Here is a 17,413-nt window from a genome sequence, read left to right as displayed (position 1 = left end):
TGTTTTGACATCGAAAACGTGCGTCTGGTGATTCTCCTTTCTAAGAAGTTACTGGCTTTTAGGAACACTGCACGGCGATCCACGGCTGGCGCGGGCGACGGGCGGCAGCTACGATGCGCGTAACACCGTTGTCTTAACAGCGTTTGACCACACTGTTCCCTCTATCACTCCTCGTTACGAAAAAAACGGCAAATCAGGGCCAGGATTGGGCGCTGCGTAGTGCGGCACTAGTGCTTCCTGAATTTGCGAGGCTCACACTTGTACATTGTGAAAAGATCACGGGATACAGCAGGCCAATGCTGCCCTTTGCTTTGCAAGATGGCCAGGTGTCATGAATTCGTGAGGTCGTTAGTAGCATTAAGTGAAATGGGCATGCGGAAACCAAATAACGTCCTCACCGAACTTGCAAGATTTCAGAGGTTAGGAATTCAACGGTCAAAATTGTTGCAAAATGTTATAGAATGTTGTAAAGGCGGTTTACGGCCAAAAGAAAATAAGGCGGGGCATAAGAACCACCTTCAGTCTTTTTGCCAGACCCAGCAGCTTTGAATGGGTAAGTTGGGAAGTTGTTGCAAAAGTTTGCAGAATTTTGCAAAAGCGTAAACGACTAAAAAAAGCAATGTGGTGCTCTAAAACCATTTCCACTGTTCTCGCACTGCACAAGAGCTCTTCAAGAAAGCATTTTGAAACTGGTTGGAAAAGTTACAGAATTTGACAGCGATTTGCAGTAAAACGAAGTACCATAGAGCTTCAGGATCACATTCATTCTTCTTGCAAGGCCCGATGGTCCGCCTAAAAACAACACAGGCCCAATGAAGTGTGGCCTTGGAGTCGCTGGGAGGTCTTGGACTTGAAGGTACATGGCGCCCTTGATCTGTGCATACATAGGCATGATTCAGATTTAGGTGAGGCAGGACATAGCCATAGGTGTCCAGGTTCTATGGAGCCTCGTTTATGCTTGGTTGTTTCAAGTGAGCTCGGTTTTGTATGGCATATGAAAACCTCAGAAAGGGAAATATGGCTTTGGCATGTGCGATTAGACAATGTCAGGCAGGAGTGAAAAATTCACATAAAATATGGGGAAAAGGAATGAAAAATTCCTCCTCATAGGGTGTTGCTTTACACCCTTAGTCGGCAACTCCAGGACACTGCCCGGTGCACGTCATTTCCGTCCCCTGTCAGAGAAAGTTTAGTTTAAACCATTGATTTCCAATGGCGCCACCTCTAACAGCCGAAATCCGGGGTGCCCGTTTTACCAGGGTGCCTCATTTCGCCACGTTTTCCCCTACATTCCGTCCTGAAAATAATACGTGCTGGTTGCTGGTTCTTACACGTGTGTTGACTACAATTCTACGACCATTTTCTGCCACTAAGAAGTTTTGCTCGGTGGTCATATCTCAGGGGGAGAAGAACAGCACCTGCTAGCGCTCCCTCTGCTGCCTGCGTTGCCCCCGTACTTTTTACAAGTACATTAGAAACCAGGGGCATAGTTTTGCAGGCCTCAAGGCTAAGCAGCGAAAGAACGACGGAACCGACCCTAAAATGCGCCAACAAACGCGTTTGGTGCATTTTCTCTAGAAGTTTGTGAGGACTGCATTCCCCCGCCCCCTGAATGGAAAATAACATCCACGTCAGAAAAGGAATGTGCTTTATTTGGTTGGAATCCATCCGTCACTGTGTAAGCGACAGTACAAGAAGCAAAGTCATCGAAGAATTCGACTCTGGTATTAAAGGTGTTCGTGACAAGCGTGTTGGCTAGTAATAAGCTGACAGCGGAGGGACAACCCCAGAATGACGAAGCCATCCATGCTCATTTCGTCTGGGCTACATACTTGCTGAACCAATAACTCCATACTGAAAAAGCACACAGTAATTGGGTGCGCATTGCAGATCTGATAGCGTCCTACTGACGGGAAAGGACCGACTTTGCGGCCGGCATTCTGGCACCGTCGGATGTCGGCCTTATTTCCAGGACGCGCGCGGTCTGGTATGTGTGTAATCTAGTGCTTTCGAGCCCACCAGTCCGGTGACGATGGCGATGCCCTGGCGTACTCCTAGGGCCGTGGTGTACTCCTAGGGCCGTGGCGTGCCCCTGGGGCCGTGGTGTACTCCTGGGGCCGTGGTGTACTCCTAGGGCCGTGATGTACTCCCAGGGCCGTGGCGTGCCCCTGGGGCCGCGGTGTACTCCTGGGGCCGTGACGTACTCCTAGGGCCGTGGTTTACTCCTAGGGTCGTGACGTACTCCTACGGCCATGGTGTACTCCTAGGGCCGTGGTGTACTCCTAGGGCCGTGACGTACTCCTAGGGCTGTGGTTTACTCCTAGGGTCGTGACGTACTCCTAAGGCCATGGTGTACTCCTAGGGCCGTGGTGTACTCCCAGGACCATGGTGTTCAGCACCGGACGAGACGAATCCATGAAGTCAGCCCGCCCCAAACACGGTATAATTATGTGGTCCGACGCGCGCCCATGGCCGGAAATTACGCTCGGCAGCCTCCCAGACGTCGCCAGCCGCCCTTCAGCCGCCCGGTAACAGCGCAGACAGCCGCAGCGGCCCACAGCCGTCCCCACTCATGGCCCTTTACAAACCACCAAATTGTTCACACTGGTTAATTGTCTCTGGCATTATAACACCCAGTATCAGTAACCTAATGCCGTTATCATTTTCCGCACCAGGTTCTCGTAACGCTGCGTGTGGCCGTGGTAAGCCGCGTGCCATCCGCTCAAGTGTGAACAAGCTGACGCGAAAAACAAAGTTACTCGCGATATCCGTAGCTTAACGGCTGCGAAGCCGCGATTGATGATACTTTACGACCAAGTGCGCTGAGTCGACACGTCCCGCCGTTGTCGTTTCTGACTCCCCGCACAGCCCGCCATGATGCCAGGGACCCCATTATCATAGCGGAGATCGTGACGTCGTTATGAGAAGCCTCACCGCCGGGTGCCCGCAGGCCGCCTCCGTGCGGCGGGCGTGCACGCGCGCGCGCGCGCGCGCGGCCAACGCTCTGGCACTGCCGCCGCCGACGCGGCCGGCGCGGCCGGCGCCACCGACGCCGACCTGACGGCCCGGCAGACCGCACGTGCTCCCCCCCGTGCCGGTTCGATCACCGGCGCAGGGGGGGGGGGCAGAACCGCCCCTCCCCGCACACGCGGGCCCGTCGCCAGCCGGAGACGGAGCGGCGCGGCGTTGGCTCGACATGCGCCACCCGCCGGCGACGCGGCTTCGGGCGCGGGGATGACCCCGGCGGTAACCAGGCGCTGTCGGTGGTCCTGCGCTGCTCGGCGTCACTGCCGCGGCCGGGAGCCCGGACGCCGATGATGGGACGATGACAATGGATGATGGGATGATGGGCGCCGATGGGACGCTCCGCAGCCTGGGTGGCCGTGGCGGCGACGACGGCCAGCTCAGATGGCGCGTCTGCGCCTCACGGCGCGCGCTGTCCGCCGACGGGATCTCGCCTGCTCCCGACGGATCACGTGGGCGTGAAATAGCATTCGAAGCTGGGACGCCCGAGAGCCACCCCTCACCGCCGGTGCCGCCAGACCGGCGAGTCCTGACGCGGCCGCTGGTCCAGGGCGTCGGCTGGCCCGCCGCCGCCGGCTCGCAGGCGCCTGTCGGAGGCCACAGCCGGCGGGAGGGGCGGGCGGCTGACGGGAGGGGCGAGACAGCAGCCTGTTGCGCCTTCAGTCTCGCCGAGCGCTCCCGGTCGTCGTCCCAGGAGGGCGGCCACCGACAGCGTGCGGAGGGGCGTCGGCGACGCCACACCCACGCGTCAGCACCGCGGCGTCGCGACACAGAGACACGCGACCTGTCCTGGTAATGTATTCACTACCTGAGTAGACCAGTAGCAAATGAGCAGAAAACTTCTCTCCACCGCCCTCTCCGCCGCTCAACACACGATCAGAGACATAATCATACGAGGTAAATCCAAGGTAAAAAGAACAGCCGCCGACTGCTACCTACGGAGAGAGCAGGCACGCGCCGACTGCCCGGCCGTCAAGCCGCGAACACCGCGCTGGGGGCCGCCGCCGCCCCCGCCCCGACGCGCCTAGCGGCCGCCGCTCTCAGGAGACCGGCTGCGGCAGCTTGAACTCGCGCCGGATGTAGAAGAGGATGTAGGCCTTGCACCGCGCCACCTGCTCCTCCTCCGCCCGCCGCACAGTGCTGTCGTTGAAGTGGTACCACGCGCCTGCGGGCGCGGCGGCGAGACGCGTCATAAGGCGGCTTCTTTCTATTTGCGGGGGGGGGGGGGGGGGGGCGATGCACACGTTCCCACCACGATACACGCTTCCATGTTAGTCCACGTGCTGGGTTTTGGCATTCCACGATACATTCAGCGCAAAAGACTTCTGAATCTGAAGAGGAGATGTCCCGATGACATCCTTCGCAAGACCTTTCATTGAAACATTCCGGCCTTCAAACTAGCCTTTCCTTGGTAAGTTTGACACGATGGATCATGACGCTATCACCCGCGGACGAGGAACTGCAACAAGGGCACGCTTTTGTTGCGATCTACTTCGTAATGTGGAACTGAATCAGCTGCGGTGAGGCGGCGACCTAGAGGTAGACGGCAGTGCATCAAGCTGCACCATAACCCCGCATTCGCCAAGAAGCACGGCACGGCACGAAGCGGACCGAACAAGCTCTCTGGCCCTTCCATCTCCACACTTCCACAAATGCCAAAGTTGCCGACGTCCTCTTCCCTCCCCCAACGTGTCCAGCGACGTCGCCCCGCTCAGAGTTTCCGCGCTGGAGGAAGGGGAGGGGGCAGAGAGCATACCGAGAGCACACCAACGGGAAGCTATACCCCCCCCCCCTCCCCCCGGCGACCGGCCGCGACCTACGGCGACACAACGCGCCGAGAGCGGGCACCTCCGCCGACGCCTCCAGCCTCCAGCCAGGCCACACATCACCGCACCGACAGCCGCGGGGGGGGGGGGGGGCCACAAACACTGGCGACAGTAACGAGGCGCCCGCGCGGCCCGCGGCGTCCGCAAAAACGCCGCCGGCGCAAACAAACACGCCATTTGCCAAGCCTCGTCGCCGAGCCGACGTCGACGGAGAGTCGGGGATGCGATAAATGTGAGTCTCTTGGAAGTCCGCGCCCCGACATCAAATTACATTTGTAGCATTAACGCAATCCATGACGATTCTATGCAAACACGCTAAATGAGCTCCCGGAACGCTGGAGTGCAATCAATGTGAATTCCCCGAAGTCCGCGCATAGACCTTACGGCAGGCTCCCATCGAACTCTGCAGTTGAAGTGTTTCAGCAATACAGGACGCTTTTATCCAACTGGGAGGTCTAAATTTATGGCGAAAAGGTCATCTCACCCGACTAACGGGGACTTTGCAGCGACTCTTCAATCCATCCGCTTCCCTGCCGCGACCTATCTAGCGCCTCTTCATCCCACCCACGTCACTACCATACCGAGGACTATCCAACACTCCTTCATCCCACCCACGTCACAACCATACCGAGGACAACGCAACACTCCTTCATCCAGCCCACGTCACAACCATACCGAGGAACATCCAACACTCCTTCATCCCACCCACGTCACAACCATACCGAGGGCCATCCAACACTCCTTCATCCAGCCCACGTCACAACCATACCGAGGGCCATCCAACACTCCTTCATCCAGCCCACGTCACTACCATACCGGGGACCATCCAACACTCCTTCATCCAGCCCACGTCACTACCATACCGAGGACGACGCAACACTCCCTCATCCCGCCCATGCCACTACCATACCGAGGACCATCCAACACTCCTTCATCCAGCCTACGTCACTACCATACCGAGGACGACGCAACACTCCTTCATCCAGCCCACGTCGCTACCATACCGAGGACGACGCAACACTCCTTCATCCAGCCCACGTCGCTACCATACCGAGGACCATCCAACGCTCCTTCATCCCACCCATGTCACTACCATACCGAGGACCACGCAACACCTCTTCATGCCACCCACGTCACTAGCGAGGACCTTGCAGCACCTATTCGTCCCACCCGCATCACAAGCGAGGATCATGCAGCACCCATTCGTCCCACCCACATCACTAGCGAGGACTGTGCAGCACCCACCCGTCCCACCCAAATCACTCGCGAGGATAATGCAGCTCCTATCGCGTCCCACCCACGGCATCAGCGAGGACCACGCAGCACCTTTTCAGCCCGCTCCGGCCGCGGCGCCCCGGCTCACCGGCGTTGCTGGCGAAGGCCGTGTAGTGGCCGGAGCCGGCGCCCGAGCCATGGTGCACGATCACGGCGGCCAGGTCGTACAGCTGGCGGCCGGCGGCGGAACGGCGCGTCTCGTGGCGCCGGCCCAGCAGGTACGGCGACATATCGAGCGCGCGCACCGGAAATGTCAGCGGCACGTCCACCTTGGTCCGGTAGTTGTTGCACCAGCGGAATCGCTTCACGTGCACGCATAGCACCTGTCGGCACGAGGGGGGGGGGTAGGTGGACGCCGATCTGGCGTCACATGGTCCCGCTTCGGGACCAGCCGCAGCAGTCAAGGCGAGCGTGGGTGGACGCACGGCTGTGGCGACACGAGGGCCGCAGTTCTCGCGCACGCAGCGTCTCCGGGGGCGGAGGCAACGGTACAGGTCAGGCAATGCTGGGTACCATCTCCCGCTGCCTCCGGCCGTCCGAGGAGTGGCTCGGGTGACGTCACGCGCGGCGAGCGGCTCGGGTTCACGTTATCATCTGGCAGCGGCAGGTAATGTAGGCCTCGCAGCATTCTGCGCGTCTCAGCAGCCGAATTGCAATTCGCAATGAAAATATTGCGGTCCGGACTGGCGGATATTGCCGCCTTCTCGAAAGTGCGCCAGTGACGACGTAAACGCACTCACAAAATGGCCGAATGCGTTGGTTATAAATCAGTTGTGAATCAGTCTTACCCTTTCACGCGTCTGAAGTGACTACCATGACGTTGCCGAGATCCGAATCCAAACTCACGTACTTGACGGCGATTAACACCACTGGACAAACCGGGCGGAACACCTTTGATTTCTTACTTAAATTCGCATATACCGTGACAAACGGCTCTTCACTGCCTCCCTCCAGTACGCGGCATTTGTTCTTGGCAAACACGTCCAGTTACAGTGGCCGGCAGGCCTGCAAGCACCATAACTTGGAAAAATGCCTTCCGCTCACATTGTGACATTCAAACATGATCCAGTGACGCTATCAACGCACCGACGCTCTTCCCGGTAGTAATGTTTCCTACGAACACTGGTGCGCGTACACACTGAACCAGCGTGAACAGAAGTTCATCCAAGAGAAAGCGCTCCGTCAGATATCCGACTACATCATCAAATTACAAACAGCGGCGCTGTATCTCGCTATACCTCGAAACGCTGCATCTCGCTATACCTCGAAACGACCGGTCAGTTTTTCATACTGACATGCCTGAAGTGGACCGAGTGACAGTGACGGCAGTAAGAGCGAAGTCTGAACTGATCAAAACCAGGCGCTCTGAAGCGGATCCCACCACTCAAACTGCGCGCACGCGTGAAGCTACCTGTCACGGCCAGAAAGCGCCGTCGGCTATGCGAAGTGTCAATGAAGCCACGGCGCCGCCGCCCTTCAATGCTTTTCATCAGGGGTGTCAAGCGCTAATAGAATCGTGACGTCACGCACGGGCGTGAGCGTGACAGGATTCAAATCAGCCACGCGGAAGCAGCCGAACGAAAAACCCCATTCATTACAGGTGCTCACGTAGCCGCGCGCGGAGCGTCCGCCGATGACAGCAAACGCTGCGAGACATCGGACGTGCTAAAATGTACACAACACCAAGAGACCCTGCTACGCCGTTTACCGACACGTGCCACGGACCGAGCGGCAGTAGTCTCGAGCAGTTCAGACAAACGAATCATTTCAGGGCGCGACCCGGAACGTCGCTGGGACGCGGAGCCGCACCCGTCGCTCGAAACAAACGCAGATGACGCGTGTCGAGTCTGCCCGGCACGCAGGTCACACCGTCCGCCACAGACCACCCGGATGCGAGACCTGGCGCTCTGACCGGTCGGCGAAGGGCGACGCTCTGACCGGGCGGCGCTCCGGCCAGCCGGCGGAAGGCGGCGGCCGGCGCGGCTGGCGCGGCACTCACGTTCGGCAGCTGCCGGATCCAGAACTTCTTGGTCGACTTCTGACGCTGCTTGCACGTGTTGCAATGGTACAGCTCGGTGTCGGCCAGCTCCTCCACGTCCAGAAAGAGGTCCAGGCAGTCTGCGGAGAGGGGGAAGGGCACGCGCTCAGTCGCCACCACACCACACCGGCTCAGGCCGCGCTGCCAGCCAGAGGGGGACGCGAACTAGGAGACATCCAGACAGCTAGAGGGGAGGGGGAGGCGGTACACACTTGGCTACCGCTCGCACGGCCGCGAGTCGAACGGCTGTAATCACGGCCTGGCCAGGGAAGCGCTTCACATGGAGGGAAGCTCGCATGTCTCCGGCCGGAGGAAGCAGCGAGGGAGGGAGGCGAGGGGGAGGGGGGGGGGGGGGGGGGCAGTCAGTCGCAGTGGACACGTCGGCGACCCGACTTGGCTACCAAGTGGTCCGGCGGCCTCTGAGAAGGCTGGCGAAAGAGCCGCAGAACGGCCGGAGGTGAGAAAGGGGAGCAGGAGAGAAAGAGGTGTGCGATTACCAGGGCGGTTACGGTTACCAGGGCGCGGTAATGAAGTTTCAGCCAGCTGCCAGGGTAGTTAAGACGAAACAAAGGATTCTTGGATGCCTTCTTGTGCCTTGTTTGTCCCACGAATAGACAAGACAGTCCGCCTTCCGCCAATTCAAGCATTTCAGGCTGAAAGCACACGCTCTTGGAGCGCGGCGCGTTCTTTAGCTAATTGCCGGCGAGTCCTTGAAAATTCAGGACGCGTGCGGGTCGTAAATGAACTATAACCCTCACCTTAAAAGATCAGAATGCTTCTTTTTACACAGCAGGAAACACGAGCCGCATCGATTGTCTACGCCAAGATGGCTCTTCAACCATAACCTATAACTAAGCGACACCATCATGACAGTAATTACACCACCTCTCAACCAGACGAGACAAATTTCAGAACGCGCTGGGATGCTAGCTTCATCTTCTTATTTTTAGTGGAATCTTTTGACGTAACGCCGCAGACGAGACTATACTAGGACGAATACCAATTCCCCGCCATGTTGGAGATCCAGCTGCAACTCCAATTCGCCGAAAACTTACAACCGTGCTCTCAACGACGATCTCATTTCAAGCCCAGACACTATATTTGGGATGGGCATGCCTATCGCCCACCACGACTGGCTGAACGTGCCAAAATGAGAAGGTTTGGACCACATGTTGTGTAACACGTGCAGTCAAACAATGCGGTAGCATTCGCCTCCGCCGGCAGACAAATTACTCAAATCCTTCCCCTCACTACGAAAGAGTCGCGGTTCTGTCAAACCGGTGAACAATAGGAAAGGAGGCCGTTCAACGCCAGTGAGCTCATGTAGTAGGGAAGGAAGGGGCAGCACGGACTTCTTAATTCTGCCTCACATCCTGGTGGAGTTTGAGGTGCCAGTGTCAAGAACGCTCGCAATCAGTCATCGATGCTCTTGTTTTTCAATAGTGGGCAAAATCGGATACAAATCTGTTATATTTTCGAACGATTTTGAAAAAGATGTCATCCTGCGGGGGTGGCACCCATCGTGGGGCTACACCGCCAGTCGTTTCTCGGTACAGTCCGTATAAGTGCAGCAAAGGTTGCGGCCGTTTAACCAACACGTTTGGAATCACAAATTTTGTAGGAAGAGTAGCCTGTACGTGTAACACCGCATCAAAATTGTACCAATGACTCTAGGCTATGTCCTGACCCGAAGTGGGTGGAACGTCTCAACATCTCCAACTTTTCTTTTTTCAGATTTGCCCATTTTTTTCTTTTCAGGGTTCAAGATCTCAAATCTCACGTGATATCGGAGTTTGTATTGTATTATTTGACGACAGATATCCGGAGAGTTGAAAAACACCGAAGTTGTTGTACCTTCGAAGCATACTCACTTCTTACAACTGTTCCATGGTTAATCAGCAAATCTCTATCCTATCCTTTACACTGCAAAGATTAAGTCCTATTTCTTTTCTCATTTCATTGCACTGTGAACAACCGTGCTGTTGGACCCGTTATTGCACGTTTCATGCACCCAACGGCTGCATCCACTACAAACAAGTCACACGTCATCCTCCCGACCACTCCTGAGCAGCACATACAGATGGCATATGTACTGAGAACACTTTTTAGTGGCCTTTTCTTCCTGTTGTTTCTTCCCCGTACTACTTAAGCTTTCCTCCGTCTTGTTTACAAGGCATTCAGTGCTTTTTCACCTGGGCATTCTCCTCCAGTCGCCTTTAATCGGGGGAGCTAGTCATCACGAGGGCTGTGTCTCTCCGTTTCCGTCGGAGCTGGTCATCACGAGGGATGTACCTCTCCGTTTCCGTCGGAGCTGGTCATCACGAGGGATGTACCTCTCCGTTTCCGTCGGAGCTGGTCATCACGAGGGATGTACCTCTCCGTTTCCGTCGGAGCTGGTCATCACGAGGGCTGTACCTCTCCGTTTCCGTCGGACCTGGTCATCACGAGGGATGTACCTCTCCGTTCCCGTCGGAGCTGGTCATCACGAGGGATGTACCTCTCCGTTTCCGTCGGAGTTGGTCATCACGAGGGCTGTACCTCTCCGTTTCCGCCGGAGCTGGTCATCACGAGGGATGTACCTCTCCGTTTCCGCCGGAGCTGGTCATCACGAGGGATGTACCTCTCCGTTTCCGCCGGAGCTGGTCGTCACGAGGGCTGTGCCTCTCCGTTTCCGCCGGAGCTGGTCATTACGAGGGCTGTGCCTCTCCGTTTCCGCCGGAGCTGGTCATCACGAGGGCTGTGCCTCTCCGTTTCCGTCGGAGCTGGTCATCACGAGGGATGTACCTCTCCGTTTCCGCCGGAGCTGGTCATCACGAGGGCTGTGCCTCTCCGTTTCCGACGGAGCTGGTCATCACGAGGGATGTGCCTCTCCGTGTCCACCAACTGTTGTCTTTTTGGGGCACGAATATTATTGGAAGAGGGATTATGACATCTATTGGGCCGTTGGGTGACGGTGTAGTCGGGGTGCCGTACTGCGCCGGTGCCACCGGAGTGCCGTGCTGCCGCTGTGCCGGTGTTGACACAGTGCCGTGCTGAAGCTGCGACACCAAAAATGAAAGCACAGAAAGGAAAAGAGAAGCATAGACAGGTAATACAAATTTCGTGTCGCTCCACTCGACCCCTTTTTTGCTAGGCCCTGGAAACATTAGGAGGAAATACTTCTGTAATCCTTGCCTAGGCCGCCAAGACCATGACTTCATCTGAAGTAGAAATAATCACACTTAAACTGTTGAAAAGACTATTTTTACAGATTTAAAGATAAAGCATAAAAGTATAACTTTAACAGAAAATATACCGAAGTTCTCCTTCCAACTGCTACTCTAGTACGGCAATGGGTACAAAATATTTTAATGGAATAACGCTTTTATGTAAGGCACGTAGCTACCAAACACTTTAAGGTGCGCAGCGAACAGAAAATACACGCAGCATTGCAGGGCCGTATCTATTAAAGTTCTTAACCTTATGCAAAACCCGGTGGTGAAAGTGGTGATGATATGTGATGGGCATCGCAAAGGTCGCACGAAGATAATAGCCGTACTTCGGGAGTTAAAAATTACGTCATAGTGCACATGCCAGAATTTGAGCTTTTTGAATTTAAGAATTTGTCAGCTTTCCCTTCAAAAATGTCTTGTATCCGTAGGCTGCAACGGCATGATATTAACTGTGCTCCGCGAGTCTGGCAAGTGGTCCCCGAGTGGTCTTTGGGAATCCCGGTAGTACCCTGATCACATTCTTGCAACGCAATTCTACCGATGCGAGGGAGCCTCAGCGCGGTAAAATGGGAACGGTTACTTGGTGACAATATGTGCGAAGAATATATTTTCTCCTGCAAAAAGGGTTTACGGATAGGGGACGCACACTTCAGCCCCTCTCCCCTTGGCGCTGTCCCTGGCTACAACAAAGCTAATTAGTAATTCGGGATTTGATTTGCACCTTATTTCTAATGATTATCATTCATTTTCCCATCTACCCAATCCTCTGCATCGCCTAAGTCCTTAAACAACACCGCTTGGGATACCACCGCCCATGGTCGGGTAGCCCCGCCAAAGCGGGCCGTGTTACCTCAAAGGCCCGCCAACTTCAGAAAAGTGTAGATGCGTCATCACCGATTCGCCAGGCACAATCCATGTTGCGCAAACTGGGCGCAAATACCTCCCAACCTCGAAGAAACCGCCGTTTCATATGACCCAGCATTGCTCTGTCCACTTCAGAGGGCGAAAAATGCTCCGCTTTAACATCACTACATGCAAAAGTAAAGAACGTTGTATTTCAGCCCGATTAAATCAGAGCGTCGCGACGTCCTCTCCTCCTCGGTGCCACGGTCGAAAAGGGCCGTCAGCTGTGGGATATCATGAGATATCATATCATATACATGCAATATCACATATTCCTGACATTGGAGTGGGTAGCGTCCCCCAAAGGGCGGTGCTGCCCCTCTCTCCCCCGGTTTTTTCCAATCAAGCGTAAGTACAATGGACCAGAAATGCACTGAAAATAACCAACCTGCCTTGGCTGGTTACCTACATCCCTTTCCCATTTCTAAAACTAATCACAGCTAGCAAAAACTGCAGCCGCCCGGATCCTGGACGACAAAGGCAAGCCCGCCCCGCAGAGGCCTCGTTGGAAACACCATCGCACTCTGAACACTCGGTACCCGCCTGTATGCTCCCCGCCGCCACACCAGCGCGGGGTAAATACAGCGCGGCCGCCACTGAGCAGCCGCTGCCGGCGCACCCACCCAGCGCGCTCGAGCCCCGCTCTTTTACGAAGGGGGCCAGCTCATCTAAACGGAGTTAATTGGGCCACTTCCCCACAGCTGGGCTGCATGCCACGCCATACTATGATATGGCGTGTATATATATATATATATATATATATATATATATATATATATATATATATATATATACATAAGTATTCTGCCATGATGTTTGTCAGCTCCGTTTGAATCTGCTTCGATCTCGACAACCCGTTCTCTCGCGACAACCCGCCTTAACGCAAAACTAATAATCGACACATGCGCACTGGTTGGGGATAGCCCCCTCCCAGGACACTTGTTTGACAAATTTTGCAAATCTTACGTTGGGCTTCACGTTGAGTACCTCTTAAAGGTGTGATTTTCCCAGCATATCAATCCACTTTCTATGAACCTCCTATATATCAAATGTCTGCTCCGCACCCTCTCCGAGGCAACACACGTTGCCTCGCGGCGGACGCGCGGGCCGCGAGGAAGATGGCGCCGCGGGGCTGGGGAAGCATGCCGCCGTCCGCCCCTCCCCCCCCCCCCCCAACACACATATGCCATCTCTTGCATCTTATTGTGCGGAACGCCACATCGCGCGTGTTCCGTCGCCGGCTGGCATGGCCTTGTGCGTGATGCAGCTCTACACCGGAAATGCGGCACAAGTTGGCGTGGCGCGTCAACGGCGCGCCAGCGACTGTAGCGCCAACATAAGCGCTCCGATTACGCATTTGCATCCGGTGCGTCCGATCTGAGCCCAGGCGCATCCGGTTTGAACCAACGCCCTTCCCCATGCTACCCGAGACGGTGTGCGCTCTATCCAATCCTAGCTCACCATATCATCCAGTATATCATCACACATGATTCTGAAGAGCAGGAGATACAGGGGGGGGGGGGGGGGGGGGCACCGCCTTGCATCAGGGTCCAGTCATTGCGCGCGGGTTGTCATGGAGATCTTCTCAGCAAGGTCATAGGAATTTAGCTCATCACGGGAGCACGCGAGTCCTGCGCAAGCCACGCGCTCACGTGGCAAAAGCAGTTTCATGCGTTTCGGTGCGCGCAATCAGTTGCCACGCCGCCGGTTATTTTGGGCGGGGAGACTCTGCAACACTAATTGCTTGAAGAATGAGACGGGGGTGCTGCGCACCAGGCCTTCAGCGGACTCGCAGAGAGACCCGGGGACCGCCCGCGTCGCGGAACACCGTCAAACAGAGCACCTCCCTTCTCACGGCACGAGGACAGTTAACACCATCTCTCAGGAGGGCAACAGAGATGTCTTGAAGCAACCGAGGGTTGCCTCCGCCAGTGGAAGCATGAAACGTGTGAATGACAGTGCACACACCAACCGCGTTGTTGTTAGTGGCTCGGAAAAAGGCATGGAGCGAGAACGGTGAGTGGCATGATGCCTTAGGAACTCGACCGACCATCAGCACGGCACGCCCCTAAGCTTCAAGGGGTTCGCGGTACGGGGGAGCGTTGATTGGAGTGCGGCGAATTTCGGGCGACACGAGCTGGCCGTAGAATGCTGCAGTTACCCAGAATGGCTTCCGAATGATAAATAACGTGTGTCGATCCCGATCGTGCTGCGAGGTGAAATGCTCGATACCGCAAGCGATGACCGTCGAGTCGACTCTGGTAATATCACTTTACGATGGAGTACGGCCCTCAGGCCGCAAAGCTTCCACAGGACATTGTTATTTACGAGTAAGTTCCCCAGACAGCTGAAAACGGCTGTGTTTTAGCTGGTCCGCCGATCAGCTACCATGCAATTGACATACTTGTCGTGTGCTTTCCTCTCTGATTTGACGCACCGATGAGTCCGCTGACCCAACGTCGATCCGGGCTCACGACAAATCTCCGACGGAATCGAATCTAGCCTGACTGAAGTCAAACGGCGCTGATTCCGGAGTCAATCACAGCGCCGCCCAGAGGCCAGCAAAAACACTGTCTGTACGCTCAACAGCCAATACACGATCGGAGTTGATCGTAGAGTACTTGAAAATTAGTAGCTGTGGCAATTGGCACTTGGCAATTGTGCTCACGCTACACTAAGTTCTACGCGCACCTCAGTGAGAAGTCTGTTCGACAAAATGGGCACATTCGCGAACACATGGACGCGAGGACATAATGGGCACAACTGCGAACAGATGGGCTTTTCAGCACAAACGACAAAAACCCTGGTCAATAAAAACGGCCAATAAGCCCAGGCATCGCCTGAGCATGTGAAAGCCACGTGGCATGCATTCTCTCGCAGTCAAATCCTTCGCAAAACCGTTTCAGGGGAAGGGGAGGGAACGATCCTGGTTTGGTGGTTTGGGACCCTTCGCAGTGGCTTTAAAAGCTGGGCACTACAGATGTGACCTCGACCAGTGGGATAAAGCCCAGTTGAAAACGGGTGGGAAATCACAATTTTTCTTCTGCAGCGCAGCACAGGCCACTCGGCTCACTAGGCCACAAGCTTGGTGCCGAGTTCCACCAGGACTTCTCCGGCTTTCGGTACGCCGCGGGGCGAGCTGACCGCCCCGCCCCCGGGGGCCCCGCTAGTGCCAACAGTGAGCCCAGCCAAGGGTGAAGCGGGGGCCCTCAGTCAGCCAGCGGCGCACTCTATCCAGGGCTTGTCGCATCCTGTGATTGTGGCCCCCAGAGAAAACTGTTATTCCCTGTCAGGCTTTGAACGGGGTTTGTTCGAAAATGCGGTACGGTTTGTTGTGGTTTTCTTTTTAAATGTTGTGCGATTGGGCTGACACGAGCATTCAAAACGAATGACACGTTCTGAAATTTGGCGCAGAACAGTAATGCGCATGCAAAGGAGAAACGTATGACCATGCAATTGTGAAACCGATCACTGGTACGCAGGAATGACACATACCTCGCTAGCCTTAACAGATGCCCAAATAGGCCTGCGGAAAACTGATCAGCCGTTACCAGAAGCCAGTGCATCGAAAAAACAACTCATCCCAACGAGCAGGGAAAACAGGACTGTCTTATTTCATCTCCACGGAAAAACTAACAAAGAGTAGCCTACCTCATCATAGGGGTTCAACATGGGCCCTCCAAACCAGAAACACAGCAGACGACCCACTTTACAACCAGAAGGGGCGCGTGACAACTGACTTTCCAGCCAACCAGAACTTCAACGGAAGAGACTGCCCACCGCCCACCGCCCACCCCGAAGACCTGGCCTGCGCGCCCACAACGCCGCCGCAGCCGGCGCCTCACCGGCCAGCGAGCAGGCGGGCGGCGGCTCGGCGTCCTTCGGCTTCCGCTGCTGCAGGAACCGGTCCGGGATGTCGAGCGACAGGTCCAGGAACGGGTCCTGCTTCTTCGACTCAGTCCGGCAGATCAGACACGTCACCTGCGGACATCGACGGGTGTGACGGGGCTGTGGCAGGTGTCACGGGTCTGTGACATGTGTGAAGGACATGTTGCACGCTTAACGGATCTGTGACATGTGTGACAGGTCTCTGACAGGTGTGATGACACCTACGGCAGGCGACATGCGCGCGTGCCGCAGGTAGGTCTGCGTCGGCTCCCAAATCGCCAACGCTAAGATCACCAAGCTGCAAGTAGCATCGCGGTGGGAAGTCCCACACCAATGCCTCGCCTCCGCGCGATCAGAATTCGACACAGATCATAGTCATTCACATATTTCATAACAAATCTACACGATATTTCAAGTCGTCAGAAGGCCATGCGAGTGCTCACAAGCGGTATAGTTTGATTGATTAATTGATGGACGTATATTTTGCGCAATCACGAATCAGCCCTGGGCTACTGCAACCCACCGTCAGCAGATGAATGAACGGCTTATAGATCATGGAGACAAAGACAGACATCCAAAAACAAACGCACTGAAACACACGCAAATGCGCACTTGTTACGACTTCGCCGCACAAACAGGTCCTGACATCTTCAGATGTCCCACGAGATGTCTCTTCAAATGTTTTCGGAAAGAGACCAGCGGGAAGTAGTCGAAGATAGTCCGAGAGTTCGTTACACATCTTGGGTGCGCGAATAGAAAAACGTCGTTTTCCCATGTCAGTACGCGAACGAGACATAACTGGATCACTGTCGCTGCCCCGTGGGTCGACCGTGCCCTCCGCCCACAGCGCAGAGCACGCCAGTTAGTGCGGCTCGCCTGAATGGAGGATCATGTGGATGAGTGACGTGGTGTGCTACCTGCCTCGATCCGCAGCGGAGAGAGCTAGCCAAGCCTCTGATGAGAGTCCGAAACATGATGGATCACTTTTGCGTCCGAAAGTAAGTTTCGCAGCAGAGCCGGGACACTTTTTTGACACTTTTTGAGTCCCGGCCACATTGAGCTGTGGGCCACTGCCGCATACTGATATGCAATAACGGACCTGTCACAGAACCGGGGCATGCACCGGAGTTGCCAGGACACTGGCGGGAAGGCTGTGCTTCAGATGTGGTCGACTACCTAAGGAACCGAAACAGTGTTTATTGACATGCGAAACGTATGAATTCCAACTCAGATTTCGAGCAAAGATG

At 55.5% G+C, this 17,413-nt stretch overlaps 1 protein-coding gene across 2 annotated transcripts in view; it reads right to left on the bottom strand.

Moving 5' to 3' along the window:
* Positions 1–3,816: 3,816 nt before the first annotated feature.
* Positions 3,817–17,413, bottom strand: part of LOC119095465 (ubiquitin carboxyl-terminal hydrolase 3) — a 32,636-nt gene continuing 19,039 nt past the window's right edge. For both annotated transcript variants that reach the window (XM_037218298.1, XM_037218297.1), the window contains exons 9-12: positions 16,124–16,259; positions 8,125–8,243; positions 6,214–6,448; positions 3,817–4,189 (exon numbers count right to left, since the gene is read on the bottom strand). In XM_037218298.1, the coding sequence (XP_037074193.1) occupies positions 4,065–4,189; positions 6,214–6,448; positions 8,125–8,243; positions 16,124–16,259 (615 nt within the window). In that variant the 3' untranslated portion in view covers positions 3,817–4,064. The remainder of the gene's footprint in view (positions 4,190–6,213; positions 6,449–8,124; positions 8,244–16,123; positions 16,260–17,413) is intronic.

Source organism: Pollicipes pollicipes, unplaced genomic scaffold, assembly GCF_011947565.3.
Source record: "Pollicipes pollicipes isolate AB1234 unplaced genomic scaffold, Ppol_2.1 Scaffold_4219;HRSCAF=4965_pilon_pilon_pilon, whole genome shotgun sequence".
In the NCBI taxonomy this organism is placed as follows: domain Eukaryota; kingdom Metazoa; phylum Arthropoda; class Thecostraca; order Pollicipedomorpha; family Pollicipedidae; genus Pollicipes; species Pollicipes pollicipes.
The sequence above is the reverse complement of the archived record's forward strand: the minus strand, read 5'-3'. Positions and strand labels throughout refer to the sequence as shown.